The sequence below is a fragment of the Euleptes europaea genome, chromosome 3, assembly GCF_029931775.1.
Source record: "Euleptes europaea isolate rEulEur1 chromosome 3, rEulEur1.hap1, whole genome shotgun sequence".
NCBI classification, from domain to species: Eukaryota; Metazoa; Chordata; class Lepidosauria; order Squamata; family Sphaerodactylidae; genus Euleptes; species Euleptes europaea.
In genome coordinates, this window is record NC_079314.1 from 117,901,293 (window position 1) to 117,923,938 (window position 22,646).

General features: G+C 48.2%; 1 protein-coding gene across 1 annotated transcript in view; it reads left to right on the top strand.

Annotated features, from left to right (window-relative positions):
• Window positions 1–22,646, top strand: part of MKLN1 (muskelin 1) — a 106,641-nt gene that overhangs the window by 69,481 nt on the left and 14,514 nt on the right. The window contains exons 10-13 of the mRNA XM_056846623.1: window positions 392–504; window positions 10,333–10,545; window positions 11,149–11,370; window positions 12,236–12,365. Coding sequence (XP_056702601.1) covers window positions 392–504; window positions 10,333–10,545; window positions 11,149–11,370; window positions 12,236–12,365 — 678 coding nt within the window. The remainder of the gene's footprint in view (window positions 1–391; window positions 505–10,332; window positions 10,546–11,148; window positions 11,371–12,235; window positions 12,366–22,646) is intronic.

Genomic DNA, 22,646 nt, shown 5'->3' on the forward strand with positions numbered 1-22,646 from the left:
CTGGTGGTCCCTTCCAACTATGATTGCATAGTTCTATAAAACTTTTGGGAAGGGGCTGTGGCTCAGTGGCAGAGCATCTGCTTGGCATGCAGAAGGTCCCAGGTTCAATTCCTGGCATCTCCAGTTAAAGGGACTAGGCAAGTAGATGATGTGAAAGACCTCTGCCTGAGACCCTGGAGAGTCACTAACTCTGACTTTGATGGACTTTAGCATCTCCAGCTAAAAGGACCAGGCAATAGGTGATGTGAAAGACCTCTGCTTGAGATCCCTGGAAATCTGGTGCCTGTCTGAGTTGACAAGACTGACATTGATGGACCGAGGGTCTGATTCAGTATGACTTTATACTTCAAGAAGCTTGAAACTGTCTTTTTCTCTCTCTAATTTTGATTAGAAACGGTTTATTTGTTTGGCGGCTGGGACGGGACGCAGGACCTCGCAGACTTCTGGGCGTACAGCGTGAAGGAGAATCAGTGGACGTGTATATCGAGAGATACCGAAAAAGAGGCAAGTTTCGAGTCTTCCTCCTGCAGTTGTGCTGTGCGAACGAAAGCTTGTGCGTTTTTTACCGGGGTAACACATTTCTCAAACTTGCCGATCGTAGTTCCGTTTTAAGCCAGCGGTGTCCGAAACCAACTTTCTCTCCTTCCCCCTTTGGCGTTTTCTTTGAGAGCACGCGAAGCCGTGACCCCTTTGTTGAGTTTTTGGTCTTTCACAATAGCTGATGGAAAAGTTGGCTGTTCCATCGCCGAGAAATAAACAAGATGCTTTGGCAGGACAGGATGACACAGAAATGTTTAATGAATCCTTTGGAGCCAATGCGAGAGAGACTTCCACGCAGAAAGCTACTGGTGACTGTCTCCAAGTAAACAAGCAGAGGGAACGCTTAACGAAATGAAACTTTGAGAGAAGCGTCTCGGGGTCGGAAGAGACTTAAGTGGGGGTGGGGTTGGTCTGTCCCCCGCTTCCCCTCACCCGCTGCACCGTTAATGAGCTGGTGTAGTATTGTGACCTCGGGCTAGTCACAGTTCTCTTAAGAGCTCTCTCAGCTCTGTCTGTTGTGGGGAGGGGAAGGGAAGGTGATTGTAAGCCAGTTTGATTCTTAAGTGGTAGAGAAAGTCTGCATATAAAAACCAACTCTTCTTCTTCCCTTAGAGGGCAAGGAACATGAACTGGTGGAACACAGAGGTGTTTGATCATATTATGATAGTAGACTGACATTGGAGGGTGGGTGAGGCTACGGTTGGGGAGGGGCTGTGGCTCAGTGGTAGAACATCTGCAGAAGGCTCCAGGTTCATTCCCCGGCATCTCCAGTTAAAGGGACCAGGCAAGTAGGTGATGTGAAAAACCCCTGCCTGAGACCCCGGAGAGCCGCTGCCGGTCTGAGTAGACAGTACTGACTTTGATGGACCGAGGGTCTGATTCAGTATAAGGCAGCTTCATGTGTGTATGGTTGCAAAGAGGTATGTGGAAGTTGGGCAAACGGGATGAAGTGGCGGAGGACTGCATGCGTAGGTAGAGAGTATTGGCAGTGCAGGAAGTATTCTGACCAGCACTTCTAGAGGTTCCTAATTTTCAGGGGAGGGGAAGGTGCAGTGATCGTTCTTTGACAGCAGTAGACAAGGAGAGGTCTATAAAGTTATACATGGTATGGAGAGGTCTATAAAGTTATACATGGTATGGTACTCTCCCATACAAGAACTAACCAGGGCCGACCCTGCTTAGCTTACGAGATCTGATGAGATCAAGCTATACTGGGCCGTCCAGGTCATGGCAAGAGTTGAACAGAGGTGCTTGGCAGTTGGCTGGCTCTGCCTAGCACTCCTGGACTTCCTCTCCTAATACCAGAACTCTTGGTCATCTGCTGAAGCTGGAGGGTGAGAGAGTCAAAACTGATAAAAGGAAGCATTTCTTCACACAACGCATTGTTCAGTTGTGGAACTCCTTGCCCCAGGATGTGGTGATGGCTGCCAACTTGGAAGGCTTTAGGAGGGGGAGTGGACATGTTCATGGAGGAGAGGGCTATTCATGGCTACTAGTAAAAATGGATACTAGTCATGATGCATCCCTATTCTCTCCAGGATCAGAGGAGCATGCCTCTTATATCAGGTGCTGTGGGACACAGGCAGGATAATGCTGCTGCAGTCGTCTTGTTTGTGGGTTTCCTGGAAAAGCCCTGGAGGCAGAGGGCGAGTGGGGAAAGGGCTGGCTTCTCCTCCTGCCCTGTCCACCGGCAGCAATGGATTGTAGAACTGCACATGCAGAGAAAGAGAAAAAGCCTTGCAATAGCTGCTGACGCTCTTCTAGGCCAGAAAAGACGGGCCGCACGATTTGCGGCGAAAATCCGAGGCGAACTGCAAAGGTCACAATTGGAACTGGATAAATAAGCTCCGCGAGGGAGACGGTTCCAGTGTTCTTGTAGGAGGGAGGAGAGCAGCGCGTTCATAAACAAGCTGCTAAAAGGAACAATCTGTTGAGCAGAGCTGCCGAAAATATCCAGTGGGATTCTGAGAAGGAAAGAAAACAGTGTTGTTTTATTTTATTTTATTTTTTGCACTGCATCCTGTTTGTTTGAATGCCCGGCCTGGCCGGCATCATTATGTGTGCAGTGCAATCGACTACCTTAAAGGACACAAAAGTGGGCCCCGTGGCTTTGGTAGGCGAATTGGAACTGGTTCAGGCGACCAAGACAGTCTGGAAAACAAGGCTTATGGAGTGATGTTGAACGAACTAGATGTGCTTACCCGGGAGACGGTTGAGGGACACGCGCACTTGGACTTTATTACTGGGACTTTATTACTGCAGCCTGTTAGGCCGTCGCAGCATCACAACAGCTCCTTCACAGTAAAAACGAGAGGTTTCCATAAGCTTACCGAGAGAGGTGGGAACAGGTTAATAAGCGGTCTGTAGGAACCAAGGCTAGAGCATGATATGATAACCATCTTCAAGTACTTGAAGGGCTGTCATAGAGAGGAGAGTGCGGAGTTGTTTCCTGTTGCCCCAGAAGGTCGGATCAGAACCAGCGTGTTGAAATTAAATCAAAAGAGTTTCCGTCTTGACATTAGGAAGAATTTTCTAACAGAGCAGTTCCTCAGTGGAACAGGCTTCCTCGGGAGGTGGTGAGCTCTCTTTCCCTGGAGGTTTTTAAGCAGAGATGGCCATCTGTCAGCAATGCTGATTCTATGACCTTAGGCAGTTCATGAGAGGGAGGGCATCTTGGCCATCTTCTGGGCATGTAGTAGGAGTCACTGGGAGTGTGGAGGGGAAGTAGTTGTGAATTTCCTGCATTGTGCAGGGGGCTGGACTAGATAACCTGGTGGTCCCTTCCAACTCTATGATTCTCGGGCCGTGTTGTCAGTGCCTCGAAACTTCAGCATGAGGTTAATGCTGGCAGTAATTGTATTTTCTTTTTAGAAAGGCACTTGGCCCACAGCTAGGCCTATTTATTCGATGCATGCCTGCTGAACACAGCAACTGCCTGCTTAATTCCTCCCATAACATCAAGAAGTTTTTTTGTCCTCATCCTGATGCCAAACGCTTCTCCCGAAATGTTTTGAAGACTGGCAGCATAACGCTGTTCAGATAGGGGCCGAGTCTAATTTTGAAAACGAGCAAATGCGAACGGAAACCTTCCAAGTATTTTTGGGTTTCTTGACAGCAGCACGTTTGTCCTTCTGCTTAATTTCAGCTTTTGGAGCTGTCTGAATATGGTTGTTGCTGTTTCTGCGCCCTGCAGTGTGAGAAATACTTTTGTGATGGGTTTTTCTGGAGAGAGGATTTGTATCAGAGCCCCTAGAACGAGTGACCGGTTGTCCCTGCCATGGGATCTTTCTGTCCAAGTTGAGTGTACTGCCAGTGTGTACGAGGCCTCGCTCAACTAGGAGAAAGGTCTTCCTTTTAGCGCCGGCAGTTATGTAACCTTGGGAAATGTCCCCAGCGTCCAAATTGTGCAAAGTTGAAATTAATCCTTTTTTTCGCCCCAGTCATAGTGTTCGGAATCACAAAAACATTGCTCATTAAAAAGTATGCATGCCAGCAGTGCTATAAAAGAAAAAAGAGGGAGTATTAAGTCTTTTGGTGATTGTATATTAATGGGCAACATGTGACTAATGGGCTGCGCATACAGGGTTTGGTTATGTCGAATATAATAAGGATTAACTGACTTGCTTTTGGAGAGAAAGGTTGAAGGAGCTGGGTATTCTTAGCCTGAAGAGAAGAAGACTGACAGGGGATATGATAACCATCTTCAAGTTTTTGAGGGGCTGTCATATAGAGGATGATGCCGAGTTGTTTTCTGTTGCCCCAGAAGGTCGGATCAGAACCAACAGGTTGAAATTAAATCAAAAGAGTTTCCAACAGTTAGAGCTGTTCCTCTGTGTAATAGTCTTCCTCGGGAGGTGGTTAGATGGCCATGTGTCAGCAATACTGATTCTGTGACCTTAGGCAGATGATGAGAGGGAGGGCATCTTGGCCATCTTCTGGTCACTGGGGGTGTGGGGTGGGGGAGGTAGTTGTGAATTTCCTGCATTGTGCAGGGTGTTGGACTAGATGACCCTGGTGGTCCCTTCCAACTCTATAATTCTATGAGAAGATGCGGTAGTAGCATGAGTGAGCTGCTAGTCAGAGCCGATTGTACGGGGCTAGGAGGATTAGGGGTCTCACTCATTGGAAGCTGTCCTCCAACAAAATATGTGTATGTGAAATGCCGTTAACTTGCAGCTGACTCATGGTGACCCCTTAGGGTTTTCAAGGCAAGGGGCAAACAGAGGTGGTTTGCCATTGCCTGCCTCTGCGTAGCAACCGTGGACTTCCTTGGTGGTCTCCCATCCAAGTACTAACCAGGGCTGACCTTAAAAATTGGATCCCAAAGAGGCATCAAGCAAAAATAATCCAAAAGATCAAATTAGTTGGCCTGATTCTTTCACAAATGCTAGTTCAAACTCGGGATCAATTATGGATATTGAAGGCTTGGAGGATTCTCTCAGAGGATAATTTCTGGCATTGGTGGACCACGAAGAGAAATGGGTCACAGATAGACCGGAGTGCATGAGGAATAGCCTCATCACAAGAACAGCTACCAGTTCTTGTACACCGGACTGAGCTGGGACTAAGGGTGGAGGATAAGACAAGTGACTGTATAGTAGATGCTAAACCATCAGGGGAGGAAATAATAAATGACGAAAGCACACAGTTATCTCCGGTTATAGAGGTATCACCTCACTTAACAAGAGAGAACAATGAAGGTCTGGAAGAACATTCGCATAACAAAAAGGAAAAATTGGAACTCGAGTCTATCGGGGAGTGAGACGAATGGCAGTGTTTCTATGATACCAACAAATCACTAGATCAAGTAATAGAGGTGGACTGACGCTTAATGGGCCATAATTGGCCTAAAGTTAAGATATTATCATGGACCTTTGCGGGTTGGAAGGACAAGGCCATTGATCCAGAATTCATCCGATGATTCTATGAGGGAAAGTGAGGGGACCATCAGTATGAGTTAGTGCTTGGATCCCATGACTATAGGTCTGCCAAATAGGAGACTTTCAAGACTGTCCTTGAAGATAACACATTTCTCTCCTCTCTTTGGAGGAACTGAAAGAAATATTTCTAAGTGAAAGAAATACTTTAAGAAGAGGAAATAACATTGAAACAGTAAATAAACACTGTCAGGATTAGTTAATGGGGAACAGATTTTTAGAGTTTGGAGGGGGGTGGGGAGGTTGATAAATGGTAGTGATTTTCAAAAAATCTTGCAGAGGAACTGTATGAAGGGCTTTTCCAAGTAGATTAAGGCTGTGGGAAATCCAGAGCACAAGACAAGAAAAATAACGTAGTTTTGGGAAGAGAACCAGCAAAATTCCATAAAAGTCACCAGTTAAAACCAGTAATCTTAAACTGCTTGTAAGCAGAAGAACTAATCCGATGCCATCATGAATAAAGTTGTTTTCAGCTGCCTCCTAAAGATCAAGAGGGAGGGGTCTGGGTAAGTCTCCAAGGGGAGGTTGTTCCATAATCGTGGGGCTGCCACCAAAAAGGCCCCACTCATGTACCCACCCTGCGGAACCTCACAGGCCAATGGCTATGGGGCAGAGGTGGGGTCCCCCAGCACCAGCTTCTGGGAACTGCCTCCCAGATAGGACGAACCACGGTAACACTGTTCTCCGTAGTCACACTGCTGCTGAAGAAGAAATGTTGGCTTTTATGTCCTGATTTTCTCTACCTTTTAAGGAGTCTCAAACTGGCTTACAATCGCCTTCCCTTCCTGTCCCCACAACAGGTGTGGCTGAGAGAGTTCAGAGAGAACTGAGACTGGCCCATGGTCACCCAGCAGGCTTCATGTGGAGGAGTGATGAATCTAACCAGGTTCTCCAGATTAAAGTCCACCGCTCATGTGGAGGAGTGGGGAATTGAACCCGGCTCTCCGGATTAGAGTCCGCTGCTCATGTGGAGGTGTGGGGAATCAAACCCAGTTCTTGAATTAGAGTCCGCTGCTCATGTGGAGGTGTGGGGAATCGAACCCGGTTTCCGGATTAGAGTCCGCCGCTCATGTGGAGGAGTGGGGAATCGAACCCGGTTCTCCAGATTAGAGTCCACCACCCTTAACCACTACACCACACTGAGAGGCAGCCCAATAGGACACCGTGTTACAAGATCAGAGCTTGGAGTCCCTGCGGTCCGTTTTGACTGATCTAAGATCAAACATGGTGGTTGAACGCTTGCTTTCAAAACAGTAAAGAGAAGTTAGCTCGAGGAGAGATCACCTGGAAGGGCCGTTGAGACTTCTTGCCACCTCAAGGAAATACTCAAGAGGACTGTGATACTCCCCCGGATGTGTGTTCGAGCCCTCCCTTTGGATGAAGAAACTTAAGTCCCCCCACCCGAATGCAGCTACTCCCCAGACCCGCTGCACAGCCAGTATACAGCACAGAGCTTTTAAAAACCAGAGCGGATAAACAGGCCGTTTCGGCGTGTTAGAAGCTGCCCCTGGCTTTTATCTTGTTCCTTCCTGTTCAAATCGAACGCACGGAAAAGGACTTTGGCTGCAACTTAAAACCCATTTTTGTTTGTGTTGGCGGGGGCCCCAACGGCAGAAGGTCCAGGATCAAAACATTATACTTGGTTGCTTAGGTGGTGGTGGTGGTGGTGGGGAACCTCCCTCAGAAACTTGATAAGACTTTTGGTTTGAGGTAATTTCAAAATCAGCCCCCATAGCAAGAATGGTACATGTATCGACGGCACGTGCCGATACTCATGATGGTCCCTCATACACTGTTCAGAATAAGATTTTGGCTTCCATCCAGGTGGTTGTTTTTTAGCCTCAGTGTGACCTAGCGCCCTGTTCCTTCCCTATGGGTGTTGAAACGTTCACTGAAGAACCACAGCGTCTTTTTTTGTGTTTTATGTTTTGTGGGTCTTTAAGGTGCCGTTCTACTGCAGACCAAGATGGGGCTACCCTCTGAAACTAGCAAAAGAGAGCCAGTGTCGTGTAGTGGTTAAGAGCAGCTGCCTCTGATTTGGAGAACCGGGTTCGATCCCCCACTCCTCCACAAGAGCGGCGGACTCTAATCTCGAGAACCAGGTTCGATTCCCCCCTCCTCCATACGAGCGGCAGACTCTAATTCAAAGAACCAGGTTTGATTCCCCACTCCTCCACATGAGCGGTGGACTCTAATCTCGAGAACAGGGTTTGATTCCCTGCTCCTCCACGTGAGCGGTGGACTCTAATCTGGAGAGCCGGTTTCGAGTCCCCACTCCTCCACATGAAGCCTGCTGGGTGACCTTGGGCCAGTCTTAGTTCTCTTCGGACTCTTTCAGCCCACGCAGAGGCAGGCAATGGCAAACCATTTCTGAACGTCTCTTGCCTCTAAAACCCTGCAGGGTTGCCGTAAGTCGGGTGTTACTTGATCACACACACACACACAAATACACACACACTTCATCAGTTCAGTCCATTTGTCAGCAAGAGGCTCCCGTCTGCTTAAGGCATAATTCCGGCTGTTCTGGCAAAAGAAAATCCACACCCGTTACAGAGTACTGCTCATTAACTTGAGGAAATGTGAAGGTTTCCCACTTTTAATATTAAAAACCACCACAATCTTCCTTCCTTGTTAAAGAAACTTGAGTCATTCTTTCTGTAGAATATGATGTGTCTTCGGGCAAACGTTCTCTGCTTCTCTCAGGCTTAAAACATTTAGTCACATTGCATCAGGAAGGACCGTCACACTTCTGCCCTCGGGCTTCCAAATGTAGCTTTTCACACGAATCGACTACTTGCATCAGCAGCAAAAAGCATTGAGGCACCTGAAAAGTTTTGTTTTAGGGCAGGCTGTACGTTTCGGTAGCCAGCCAGTAAACATGTGCCAACATCGAGAAGGTCGGACCAGAACCAACAGGTTGAAATTAAATCAAAAGAGTTTCTGTCTAGACATTAGGAAGAATTTTCTAACAGAGCAGTTTTTCAGTGGAACAGGCTTCATTGGAAGGTGGTAAGTTCTCCTTCCCTGGAGGTTTTTAAGAAGAGGCTAGGTGGCCATCTGTCAGCAATGCTGATTCTGTGACCTTAAGCAGATCATGAGAGGGAGGGCACCTTGGCCATTTTCTGGGCATGGAGTAGGGGTCACTGGGGATGTGGGAGGGGAGGTGGTTGTGAATTTCCTGCATTGTGCAGGGGGTGGGACTAGATGACCCTGGTGGTCCCTTCCAACTCTGATTCTATGATCTCCCCAATCCGTAGACTGGTGCAGCTTTTCCCAAAACTTTCTAGTGGCGCCATTCCGTTCAGCAGTCATCTTGCACAATGTGATTATCAATTGCACCGTCATCAAACTGATGCCATAGACCGTTTCTTTCCCAGATGTTCCACAATGGGTGTGTTGCTTTGGGGAGCACTGAATTCCCTCGTCCTCATAAGACAGTTGACAAAACGTTCACACTGTTGTCACCGTGAGTTCAAAGTAACAGGAAGCGACGTCACTGAAAATAGGCTCTTCAAAAAATTGCAGGCGAGGAGGATCGACTGAGTTTTCTGTAGAATTTGGTACGGAGATCGGAACATAGCGCAGGCGTGACTCAGGCGTAGCTCATCTTCACCACTTGACTTCCCGCTTCCAGTGAATCTTTGCTTGTTTGTCAAAATTGTTTCTGTTTTTAGTGACTCAGAGCTGATGCCCTACTGTGTTCAGTTTTGGGCACTGCAATTTAAGAAAGATGTAGACAAGCTGGAACGTGTCCAGAGGAGGGCAACGAACATGGTGAGGGGTCTGGAGACCAAGTCCTATGAGGAAAGGTTGAAGGAGCTGGGTATGTTTAGCCTGGAGAGTAGAAGACTGAGAGGTGATATGATAACCATCTTCAAGTACTTGAAGGGCTGTCATATAGAGGAGGGGAGTTGTTTTCTGTTGCCCCAGAAGGTCGGACCAGAACGAAAGGGTTGAAATTAAATCAAAAGAGTTTCCGTCTAGACATTAGGAAGAATTTTCTAACAATTCGAGTGGTTCCTTAGTGGAACCCAAGCAGCATAAAAACATAAGGAGATTAGTTGTCCTCCTGGAGAAAAATGGCTGCTTTGGAGGGTGGACTGTATTGCAACCTTTCTCCTCTCCCCAGGCAACAAAGATGGTGAAAGGTCTGCAGACCAAGTCCTATGAGGAAAGGTTGAAGGAGCTGGATTTGTTTAGCCTGGAGAGGAGAAGACTCAGAAGTGATATGATAACCATCTTGAAGTACTTGAAGGGCTGTCATAGAGAGGAGGGTGCCGAGTTTTCTATTGCCCCAGAAGGTTGTCCCAGAACCAACGGGTTGAAATTAAATCAAAAGAGTTTCCGTCTAGACATTAGGGAGAATTTTCTAGCAGAGCGGTTCCACAGTGGAACAGGCTTCCTCAGGAGGTGGTGAGCGCTCCTTCCTTGGAGGTTTTTAGAAGAAATTAGATGACCATCTGTCAGCAATGCTGATTCTATTACCATAAGCAGATGATGAGAGGGAGGACATGTTGACCATCTTCTGGGCATGGAGTAGGGGGTCACTGGGGGTCTGGGAGGGAGGTAGTTGTGAATTTCCTGCATTGTGCAGGGGGTTGGACTAGATGACCCTGGTGGTCCCTTCCAACTCTGTGATTCTGTGACTCCACCCTCCCCAGCTTCTGCCTCCAAATCTCCAAGAATTTCCCATCCTGGAGTTGGGGCCTCTCCTATTTGGTGATGTTCGAAGGAAAAACCATTCCAGCCAACTGGCCCTGGATGCTCTTCTCGGTCATTATTTCAAGCGTGGCTTTGCTTTTGGCTGTCAGCCCTAAAAGGTGTACCTTTCTCTCCCCTTCCTCCCCAAATGCAGAATGGTCCCAGCGCCCGCTCTTGCCACAAGATGTGCATCGACATCCAGCGGCGGCAGATCTACACGCTGGGCCGGTACCTGGATTCCTCCGTGAGGAACAGCAAGTCCCTGAAGAGCGACTTCTACCGCTACGACATCGACACGAACGCGTGGATGCTGCTCAGCGAAGACACTGCGGCGGACGGAGGCCCCAAGCTCGTCTTTGACCATCAGGTGGGTGTGTGACGCACGTGATAAGAGCCCCTCGCTTGAAGGAACAGAGGGGGCTGCTCAAAGCCCATTCCTGAGCTGTCGGCGGCCGGGGACAGCGGGGAGGAGGCACCAATAAAAGCCTTTTAAAGGCTTTTTGTTTTTTAGATGGGGCTTTTCACCCTATTGAAAACAGCAAGGCTGTGGCGGTGGCGTATCATAGAATAGAATCAAAGAGTTGGAAGGGACCACCAGGGTCATCTAGTCCAACCCCCTGCACAATGCAGGAAACCAGGGTGGAAGGGGACAGGAGGCTGCCTACAGGCAGCCCCACCCCCAGAACGCCCTGGGAACGCCCCCCGGGATGCCAGCATGCCCCCGGAATGCCAGCACAGCCCTTACGTCGGTGGGACGCTGACGGAAGACCCAGCTGGCGTCCGGGGGCAGCCCTGCCGTGGCTGTATACCACACTGTCTCTGCCACTGTGGCCACCACCTTTACTTTTATGGAGGGCTTTTATGCTTCGGCAATCTCTCGACTTCAGAGATTTGTGAATGTGCGGTTCTGACGTTGGTTTCCTGCAGCTTATTCTCACCTCCAACTTAAACCAACTAGCTTTTATTGCAGATGTGTATGGATTCCGAGAAGCACATGATCTACACCTTTGGCGGAAGGATTTTGACCTGCAACGGCAGCGTGGACGACAGCCGAGCCAGCGAGCCGCAGTTCAGCGGCCTGTTCGCTTTCGACTGTCGGTGCCGGACGTGGAAGCTCCTGCGGGAAGATTCGTGTAACGCTGGCCCTGAGGACATCCAGTCCAGGATAGGGCACTGCATGCTGTTCCATTCGGTAAGAACCGGCCCAGAAAGGGCGCCATCCATTTTGCACTCCATTTTACCTTGTATACTTGTTGCAGCGAATGACGCTTAAAAACCCAGAAAGAGTGTTGAAAGTTGGGCTGCAGGCTTTAAGAAGTAAAAGAAGAAGAGTTGGTTTTTATACCCCGCTTTTTCTGTATCTTTAAGGAGTCTCAAAGTGGCTTACAATCTCCTTCCCTTCCCCTCCCCACAACAGAGACCTTGTGAGGTAGGTGGGGCTGAGAGAGTTCGGAGAGAACTGGAACTAGCCCAAGGTCAGCCAGCAGGCTTCATGTGGAGGAGTGGGGAATCGAACCAGGTTCTCCATATTAGAGTCTGCTGCTCATGTGGAGGAGTGGTGTATTACATATATTTTGTTTCCCCAGTAAATACCTGAATAATTTTAGATGGTAGCCACATTGGTCTGCAGTGGAACAGTTTGATTCAAATCCAGTAGCCCCTTAGACACCAACAAAAAAATCCAAAAAATCTTGGTCTTCTCTAAGGTGCTACTAGACTTGAATCTAGCTGTTCTCTGAATGGTTGTAATTTTCTGGGAGTGTAAGCACAGTCTTAGGGAAGGCAGCGTGGTGTAGCCCAATCTCGTCAGATATCAGAAGCTAAGCAGTGTCAGCCATGATGGCACTGATGTGGGGGTCATGAAAAATTTGGCAACAGTAAAAGGTTTCTTTATGATTTATTATCAGTAAATGTTTGATATGTATCCCTGTTTTAGATACCTATATACCCGGGGTCGCGTAAAAATTTCTTGGGCGAAAAGGGGTTGCTAGTGGGAAAAGTTTTAAGAAGCCATGCTTTAGCAGATACTCAAAACACTTCCTTTCCTCCCCCTTCAGAGGAATCGCTGCCTGTACGTGTTCGGTGGGCAGAGGTCAAAGACGTACTTGAACGACTTCTTCAGTTACGACGTCGACAGCGACCACGTGGACATTATCTCGGATGGCACGAAGAAAGATTCGGGGATGGGTAAGCATCTTCATCGCACTTTTTAAATTGAGAAAAGCAACGGCGACATCCTTGTGGCACGAATGGAAGGCTGTTGACTTTGGCCGGGAATAGCTTCCACGTCACAACTAGCGAGAGATGGACCCGCATCTGTCTTGGGGCCTGTTCGCGCTACCCATAGGAGTTTGAGAGTTGGCCCTGTTCATGCAGCAGGTGAACTCAAGGTGCTCAGTACCGCCTCCCTTGCCTTTTAGGTGGTTGTGGCTTTCCGGAGAAATGTGAACACTGCTGTGCCAAAGGGGTTGAGTGAGCTGTAGATGCTGATCCCTCTGCCTGAGAGGAAGCCAGCGTGGTGTAGCGGTTAAGAGCAGCGAACTCTAATCTGGAGAGCCGAGTTTGATTCCCCGCTCCTCCACATGCAGCCTGCTGGGTGACCTTGAGCCAGTCAGTTTTCTCCAACTCTTCCTTTTTCTTCTTCCTCTTCTTTCTCTTCTTCCTCCTCTTCCTCTTCTTCTTCGCCATTGCCTGCCTCCACATCACGCCCCTGGTGTTCCTTGGAGGTCGCCCACCCAAATACTAGCCAGGGCTGACTCTGCTTGGATTCTCAGATCTGACGAGATCAGGCTAGCCTGGGGCTATCCAGCTTCACTTCTGTCAGTGTCTATTAGCCAGCAAGCAAGCATGGGAGCCAGCATGGTGTAGTGGTTAAGAGTGGTGGTTTGGAGTGGTGGACTCTGATCTGGAGACCCGGGTTTGATTCCCCACTTCTCCACATGAGCGGCGGTTGCTAATCTGGTGAACCGGATTGGTTTCCCCACTTCTCCCCATGAAGCCAGCTGGGTGACCTTGGGCTAGTCACACTCTCTACGGCCCACCTACCTCACAGGGTTTCTGTTGTGGGAAGGGGAAGGTAAGGTGATTGTAAGCCAGTTTGATTCTTCCTTAAGTGGTAGAGAAAGTCGGCATATAAAAAACAGCTCTTCTTCTTTTATTCCAGCAATCGCTGATTTTTAGGATTATTACTTTGGTTTTGATCCTGGCGTTCTGTTACACAAGTTGAATTCCACAAGTTGAATTCTGTTACACAAGTTGAATTGCCTCAGCAAGTCAGCTCCGTGAATCAAACATGTTATTAGGTGACTTCTGTTTTTTAAACAGAGGCTAAAAACTTAACTGTGCAAATAATTCTTTTAGGCAGCTTGGAGACCCTACAGATCAAGCGTAGAAATAACCCTGGCTGCTGTTGTGAATGTTATTCCAGCTCACATCTAACAACATGTTTCTTTGGCCTCGTGCATGTAGTTCCGACTGCCCCTGACGGCTTCCCCAGTTGATGTGACACCTGTTGCTAAATTTGGCTGTTAAGGCTATTATTTTGGTGATTGGGATTGCCAGCCATGAAAATCTGGACTGAAAATGTAGTTTGCGATTTGTGAGGTGAAGCAGGAAAAAAAAGCTGACTTGAAAGACCTGATGAAGGAAGCACACACCTGCATTATATAAAGGCAGGAATGCTTCAGGAAATGGCCCATTTCTCGGGAGCTTCTCTGTTTTGTATGTTAAAAATTGGGGCTGTGTCCCTTTCTGGGCTTAGAGGCTATAGTATAAATTGCTTCAGGGTGGAGGCCGAGGTTTCTGTGATCCTGCAAATGTTTGAAAAGTAAATGGATATTCTGCACATTCAATGATTTTGTTTTGCATATGGGGTTCTTAAAGAAATAATGTTACAGGCTACGGGAAAATGGAAATGCAGAAACCCATACAGAAATGTTATTAAATCTAATTGACAAGCTTGCAGCTGCTGGTGAATTGCTAGGCGAGGATTTAAAATTAGTTTTTTTTAGCTGATTTTAGTCCTCACCTAGCAATTCACCGGCAGTTATATATATATATATATACACACACACACACACATATACACATTGCATCGGGATTCAAATGTTTTCGGAAGGGCAGACTTGGCTGGATGAATGCTTTTAAGACGTCCTTTCAGGAGATTTTTGCCCACACGGTCCCTCTCTGCAGTACTAGCTGCAGTCCTGCCTAAGGCACTCTATATACTGGTCTGTCATGTTGCCATGTTGTCATGTTGTCTGTCATCTGCCCGCTTTTATATGCTACCCTCTGTGCGCATCCATCTGCACATAGCTGTGACGTGCCTGGGACATGAAGCAGAAGCGTGGAGCCATTGCATGTGCTGGAGTATGCCCATGGGGCACATGACAGCTACATGCAGCCAGCACGAGCCAGCGTGGTGTGGTTAAGAGCGGTGGACTCCGATCTGGAGAACCGGGTTGGATTCCCCTCTCCTCCACATGAGCGGCAAACTCTAATCTGGAGAACCTGGTTGGATTCCCCACTCCTCCACATGAGCGGCGGAGCCTAATCTGGTGAACCGGGTTGGTTTCCCCACTCCTCCACATGAAGCCAGCTGGGAGACCTTGGGCTAGTCACAGTTCCCTTAGAAATCTCTCAGTCCCACCTACCTCACAAGGTTCCTGTTGTGGGGAGAGAAAGGGAAGGAGATTGTAAGCCGGTTTGAGACTCCTTAAAGGTAGAGAAATTGGGGGTATAAAAACCAACTCTTGTCCTCCTCCTCCTCTCCCTGTGCACACAAATAAAGGCTTGAGTAAAGGATTTCCGTGGCAGTTCCTGAGTAACCGCAGGATGGTCTCGCTGCAGAAAAATCCCCTGCCAGCTTAGTGTTTCATGCCACTGGGCGCATCCTTAAATTAATCCTCCCTGATGGTCCTTCGTTCCTTTACAAGGAATATCTTGTAACTGCCCTGCTGTTAGAGGATAGCATTTCCTGAGGCCGGCTCCGGGCAACCTTCCAACACCCGTTTGCTTGCCTTCCTCCTTCCTAACTTTCACAAGATGATCTCGCTAAGGGGGAAACGCAGGATTTATAGTAGCATTTAAGGTTGACCTTGGGGGGGGGGGCTCAGGTTTTCCATCTCCTCCTGGTAGAGTTGTTGCCCTTCCCCAGATGAAAGAGAAGGTAAGCGATTAGAGAGGCGGCGTTTGTTTACCCAGCAGCCAGGAGGCGCAGGGGGTCACGTCCGCTTTTGTGCTGTTTTGAGGAAGCTCAGCCCACGTGGGCCGTGCGTCATGCTCCAGCTACTCAGGCTCTCTGTAAACAACCCCCCTGCCGTCCTCTCGTGAACTCTGAACCACATTCCTCGGGAACATCGCTGAAGTAAAATCTTTTAACACCATGGGGCGCGTTGTGTATTCGGTTGGTGGTTCTGCCAGCCGGCCTGTACGCGTGCGCTCCTCGGCTTTGCGAAATTGGTTTTATAATCGGGTCGTGTAATTATGCTCCGAGTGGACAGGGTGCTTTTTCCCCCCTCCTTGGTTTTATAAAACTATAACCCCGTTGCTGGGCACCTAATGAAATTGTCGGGCGATTCAGAACAGAAGCGAGGATTTAATTAACTAGTGGAATTTTGCTGCTGCTAACTGGTATAATGACTACACAAGAACATGACATGAGAAAAGCCACGCTGAATCAAACCAAGGCCCATCAAGTCCAGCAGTCTGTCCACACAGTGGCCAACCAGGGGCACTAGGAAGCCCAAAAACCAGACAACCGCAGCAGCATTATCCTGCCTGTGTTAAGAACGTAAGAAAGACCATGTTGGGTCTGACCAAGGCCCATCAAGTCCAGCAGTCTGTTCACACAGGGGCCAACCAGGTGCCTCTAGGAAGCCCACAACCTAGGCGAGTGCATTAGCTGCACCCTGCCTGTGTTTCACAGTACCTAATATAACAGGCACGCTCCTCTGGTCCTGAGAGGGAGTGCATCTTGGTTATCTTCTGGTCATGGAGTGGGGGTCACTGGAGGTGTGGGGGGAGAGTAGTTGTAAATTTCCTGCATTGTGCAGGGGGTTGGATTAGATGACCCTGGTGGTCCCTTCCAACTCTATGATTCTAACATAACAACATAAGGAAAGCCTCGCTGGATCAGACCGAGGCCCATCCAGTCCAGCAGTCTGTTCACACAGTGGCCAACCAGGTGCCTCTGGGAAGCCCACAAACAAGACGACTGCAGCAGTATTATCCTGCCTGTGTTCCACGGCACCTAATCTAATAGACATAAGAAAAGCCCCACTGGATCAGACCAAGGCCCCTCCAGTCCAGCCATCTGCTCACCCAGTGGCCAGCCAGGTGCCTCTATGAAGCCCAGAAGCAAGACGACTGCTGCAGCATTTTCCTGCCTGTGTTCCACAGCACCTAAGATAATAGGCATGCTCCTCTGATCCCGGAGATGTGTTTATGAATTTCTAACAGGAGAAAATAGTCTGGGAAGGAGAAAGTTCTGTTGAAGGGTATCTAGAAGAAGGGAGATGAACATTAGGCTGGGTGTATTAGACTAGGATTTATGGTTTTAATTATACATTTTAATCTTATATTTTATATATCTATCGATTGGTGGTGGTTGTTGGAAGCTGCCCTGAGCCCGGCCCTGCCAAGATAGGGCAGGGTATAAATTGACTAAAATAAAAAATACATAATTAACAATACGTTTGAGGTTCTAAGTAGGGATGTGAGGAAATTCAGTAAAACCTGAGTACATTCCCCCCCCTATAGAAACTCTCCGCTTCTTTGCACATTCCCCTGGTGCCCCTCCAATACAGGACATTCAGATCATTTTAACTGCAACCCAATCCAGCGTGGAGGACTCCACTGCCAAAAAAGCATCCCAGATCTCTCCACCACCCTAGGCAGCTGGAATAAAATACCTCCAAGAAAAACATACCGGTCGCCAACCCCAGGAAAAGAAGTTCAACTCTCCTTTCTTCGCCCCCAATCACAATTCAAGTCTGCGTTTGCCGTCTTCACCCTTTCCTTCTCCCTTTCTGCACATTGGTGGCACGGTACGAATACCGGAAAACCCCAGAACTCTCTCAAGAGAGGTTTGCTGGTCGCGTGTTTCGGTATGCTCCCAAATCAGCAGAGCCTCATTCCACCTATTTCTGGAAGATTTTCAAAATCACGCTGACTGGTAGGTTAAAGAAACACTGGAGGAGTCAGTGTGTGAACTGTTCGCCAAGAGAGGTCAGCTGCAAAACCGGAAGAAACGTGCAAGCTGGCCATCCGTTTATTTCTGCCAATGTGGTGGAGATGGGGAAAGGTTATCACACACTGGCTTCAGCTTGAAGCTCCGTATGTATGTATGAAGTTCGAGAAGTGCACATGCTTCTTTGCTCGCTTCAAATAGTAGAATACTACATGCACACGGAAGGTGTGCTTATGGAGGTAGGTGCACCTCCCACCCACCCCGAACGAGGAATTTCTCTGCTCCCCTATACTAGGTCTGTAAAATTATGCATGGTATGGAGAGAGTGGATAGGGAGAAACTTTCCTCCCTCTCTCATACTACGAGAACGCGGGGTCATCTGCTGAAGCTGGAGGGTGAGAGATTCAAGACAGATAAAAGGAAGTATTTCTTCACACGATACATAGGTAAATTGTGGATCTCCCTGCCCCAGGATGTGGTGATGGCTGCCAACTTGGAAGGCTTTAAGAGGGGAGTGGACACGTTCATGGAGGAGAGGGCTATTCATGGCTACTAGTTAATATGGATACTTGTCATGATACATTCCTATTCTCTCCATGATCAGAGGAGCATGCTGAATATATTAGGTGCTGTGAAACACAGGCAGGATGGTGCTACTGCATTCATCTTGTTTCTGGGCTTCCTAGAGGCACCTGGTTGGCCACTGTGTGAACAGACTGCTGGACTTGATGGACCTTGGTCTGATCCAGCATGGCTTTTCTTGTGTTCTTATGACATGTTCATGGAGGACAGGGCTATCCATGGCTACTAGTCAAAATGAATACTAGTCATGATGCATCCATATTCTCTCCAGGATCAGAGGAGCATGCCTATGATATGAGGTGCTGTGGAACACAGGTGGGACAATGCTGCTGCCGTCGTCTTGTTTGTGGGCTTCCTAGAGGCACCTGGTTGGCCACTGTGTGAACAGACTGCTGGACTTGATGGGTCTTGGTCTGATCCAGCAGGGCCTTTCTTATGTTCTTATGTTCTTGCAATGATGATGCAGCACCATGGCGAAGAGCTATGGAGCACAACGCCCCCCCCCCCCGTTCGAATCTTGCCTGTGCTGTGATCCTGGTGGCCTCAGGCAAGCCGCTATCTTGCGCCCCCTCCAGTCTGCAGCGAGGGATAATATTGTCCTACATTGCAAGGTTGTTGTAAGGATGACATTATGCCTGCGTATCTGAAGTATTACCATAAGCACAACGTAAATGATGAGTATTATGATTATGGGTACTCTTAGATGGAACTCCGCTGACTTCTGCCAATAGAAAGTTTTTGTTACTGGAGGAGCTGTAAGCCAGGAGTAGATGAAAACCGTGAAGGCGATAATGATTTCAAGCTCCTTCTCACCACGTCCCACCCGCATTCCTTCCCCTCGGATGCCGTCCTCTGCTTTGCCCACACGCTGTGCTTTTTTTGGGCGGGGGGGATTCTGGATCACTCAGGCAGCAACCGGTTTTTGGATCACCGTATTAATTGGGCGCGACGCACAAAGCGAGCAAACTGCGCAGGGTCTCTGGTTCGCCAGAGCAGGGTTTTTCTTTTTTAATATGCATCTCTCTGTGCTTGTTTTGCTGGCAGCCGATGGTTGCCTCGATCTGCTTAGTCACGGCGTGGCCTTTTCCTGCCTGCGGAGTGCGGGAAAACAAGCAGAAAAGCAAGCCGGACCATGCCTCCCCTAGGCCCTGCCTGCACACTTCAGAGCCGTCGCCCAGATGCCAAGTTTTCTTCCTCCCTTCCCTCCCATCCACAAATTCAGATTTTGCACCCTCACTTTCAAAGGGGGGGGCAGAATTCACAAGAGCATTTCCCTTTTCTTTTTTTTTTTGCTGAGCAACTTGTCTGGACACCAGGAACCTTCCTCTGGCCCTTGCCTTTCTCTCCCCCCGCCGCTTGTAAACTGATCCTGAAAGAGAGAAGAGAAAAACAGATCCGGCACACAACAAGATCACATGCCGGTCTCAGATGCCTGATGAAAGGCCGGTTGTCCTGGGAAACGGGGAGTAAGATATGCCCAGCAAACAATCAGGACGGCCAATTATTTGATTATGCAGGGGTTTTTTTTGGGGGGGGGGGACAAGAATTAATGTGAAATCTTAAGCGTTTGCAGCAGGGTGTTTTGATCTGAACGTGAAACCAAAAGGGACAGTTTCAACTGTTCCGGGCTGCAGCTTTTATGACAGTTCTTCCCTCAAGGGCCTGCCCTTCCATATCCGCAATGAAACTTAGAGCGGAGTGTGTCGGACAGCCTATTTGTAAAGTCACGAGTTCGAGAGCCAGCATCTATGAATTGTCACGGCCTTCACATGGACACATGAAGCTGCCTTATACTGAATCCGACCCATGGTCCATCAAAGTCAGTATTTGTCTGTTCATACTGGCAACAGCTCTTCAGGGTCTCAGGTACTCGCCTGCTCCCTTTAACTGGAGATAAACCTGGGACCTTCTGCATGCCAAGCAAATGCTCTACCACTGAGCCACAGCCCCTCTTCCTACTGCACTGAATTGCCTGCATTGCGTAAGGGGTTTGGACTAGATACGATAACCCAAGTACTTAAAGGGCTGTCATATAGAGGATGGCACAGAGTTGTATTCTGTTGCCCCAGAAGGTCAGACAAGAACCAACGGGTTGAAATTAAGTCGAAAGAGTTTACAGCTAAACATTAGGAAGAACTTCCTGACAGTCAGAGTGGTTCCTCAGTGGAATAGGCTTCCTCAGGAGGTGGTGGGCTCTCCTTCCCTGCAGAATTTTAAGCAGAGGCTAGATGGCCATCTGTCAGCAATGCTGATTCTATGACCTCAGGCAGATCAAGAGAGGGAGGGCATCTTGGCCATCTTGTGGGCATGGAGTCACTGATGGTGTGCGGGAGGAGGTAGTTGTGAATTTCCTGCATTGTGCAGGGGGTTGGACTAGATGACCCTGGTGGTCCCTTCCAACTCTGTGATTCTATTATTCTACTGGGCCGCCTGTTTACATTCATGAATACCTACACGAAGCTGCCTTATACTGAATCAGACCATGGGTCCACCAAGGTCAGCATTGTCTACTCAGACCAGCAGCGGTTCTCCAGGGCCTCAGGCTGTGATCTTTCCCATCATCTACCTGATCCTTTTAACTGGAGACGCCGGGGATTGAGCCTGGGACCTTCTGCATGCCAAGCAGATGCTCTATAAACTGAGCCACGGCCACTTCTGTGCTCATGTCCTTTTCTCTCCCTGGAATAAGCATCTTCCCTCCAGCCCGTACGAGTTGTGATATATGTTTTAACGGACAGAATTAGGCGAAACTCTTAAGATCCACCCTTATATTGAAGCATCTGCTAAATGACTTTGGCTCGTTTCCTGCTAATGGATCTAACTGACTTTCCCGTATGCCTCTGTTTCATCATCAATCCTCTTCCTTCCTGTCCTGGTCTTGGTTGCCCAGCGAATGGAGAAATGGCTTGAAGGTGTGTGTGTGTTTGTGCAGTATTGGGCACAGTGGTGCTCCATTGGTTGTTCTGGGAAGCAGCTGTGGCTCAGTGGTAGAGCATCTGCTTGGCATGCAGAAGGTCCCAGGTTCATTCCCCGGCATCTCCAGTTAAAAGAATCAGATGACGCGAAAAACCTCTGCCTGAGACCCTGGAGAGCCGCTGTCGGTCTGAGTAGACAATACTGACCCTGATGGTCAGATTCAGTAGGCAGCTTCATGTGTGTACTCGCTACAGCCATGTTGCCTTTTGCAGATTTAATTTTTTTAATTATTATTTTTAATGTATGGGGATACAGAAGAAAGAAAGGGGAGTAACACATTAGGGGAGGGAAAGAGAACATTCCCACATGTCTGTGCCCAAGAAGCTATTCAATATCCTAATTGTCTTACCCCCTCCTTCCCAAATTATCTGGGCTTTATACTATACGATGAAAGAAGAGACATCAGCTATAGAAATCTAATATTTACTACAAGTTACTGTTACTACTATGCTTGATTTGGTAATCCTTAATCATTACCCATTTTATCCTTTACATATTTAGTTAAACCCAGATTAATGTACTGATATAAAACCTGTATTCTAAATAGACTAATGGTGGATGTTTTGAATCATGTTTGTCGTGAGAGCATATATAAAACATATAAATCTCTGCCTTTTGCAGAGTTTTTAAAAGTTGGGACTGGTCCTTCTGACTTGGGGGCGGAGAAGAAGAAGAGTTGGTTTTTATATGCCGACTTTCTCTACCACTTAAGGAAGAATCAAACCGGCTTAGAATCACCTTCCCCTCTCTACAACAAACACCCTGTGAGGTAGGTGGGGCTGAGAGAGCTCTAAGAGAGCTGTGACTAGCCCAAGGTCACCCAGCTGGCTTCATGCGGAAGAGTGAGGAAACCAACCCAGTTCACCAGATTAGCCTCCTTCGCTCATGTGGAGGAGCGGGGAACCGAACCCGGTTCTCCAGATCAGAGTCCACCGCTCCAAACCCCCGCTCGTAACCACTACACCACGCTGGCTCTCCTTTCTGGTCTGGAGGCTCTATATTTAAGCTTAATTCACAGTGGGTAGCCGTGTTAGTCTGTTTGCAGTAGTCAAAAACTACTGTTTGCAGTAGTCAAAAAGGGCAAGAGTCCAGTAGCACCTTAGAGACTAACTAGCTGTATCTGAAGAAGTGAGCTGTGGCTCACGAAAGCTCATACCCTACCAGAAAATATTTTTGTTAGTCTCTAAGGTGCTACTGGACTCTTGCCCTTTTTGACTATTTAAGCTTAAGGCAGTAAAACCTGGCATCTCCCGTCCCTTCCTATGGCAGTGATCGCTATGATTTAGAAGGACATTAACCAAATAACGTTTCTTTTAAACGCCACATTAACATCCGCCCTTTCACCCACCGACTTTTCAAGCGCACAGTTGCTTCTTTAAAAAGCACTTTAGGGGGAGCTTCCGAAGGAATTATGGCTGTAAAAAGAAAGCCTGAGCGAAGGAGTCCGACGTGGGCTGGCTGAGTCACAAAACCGTGCTGGCCTTGTTGGGATTATGGAGCTCAGGTGGAGCTTGGGCGCCGGTGCTGTTGTTCTTCACATTGTGAGCAATGCACGACTGAACACCTTTTTTTTACAGATCGATGGAGGATTTTTTTTTAGTGCAGTTGCCCAGCAAATGCACATGTTTAACAGAGGCAAGGAGTGAGTGGGGGGGGGGGAGGAGTAGAAAAGTATGTGCAAGCAGAAACACCTGGGTTTGGTGGAAAGAGAAATGCGTTAG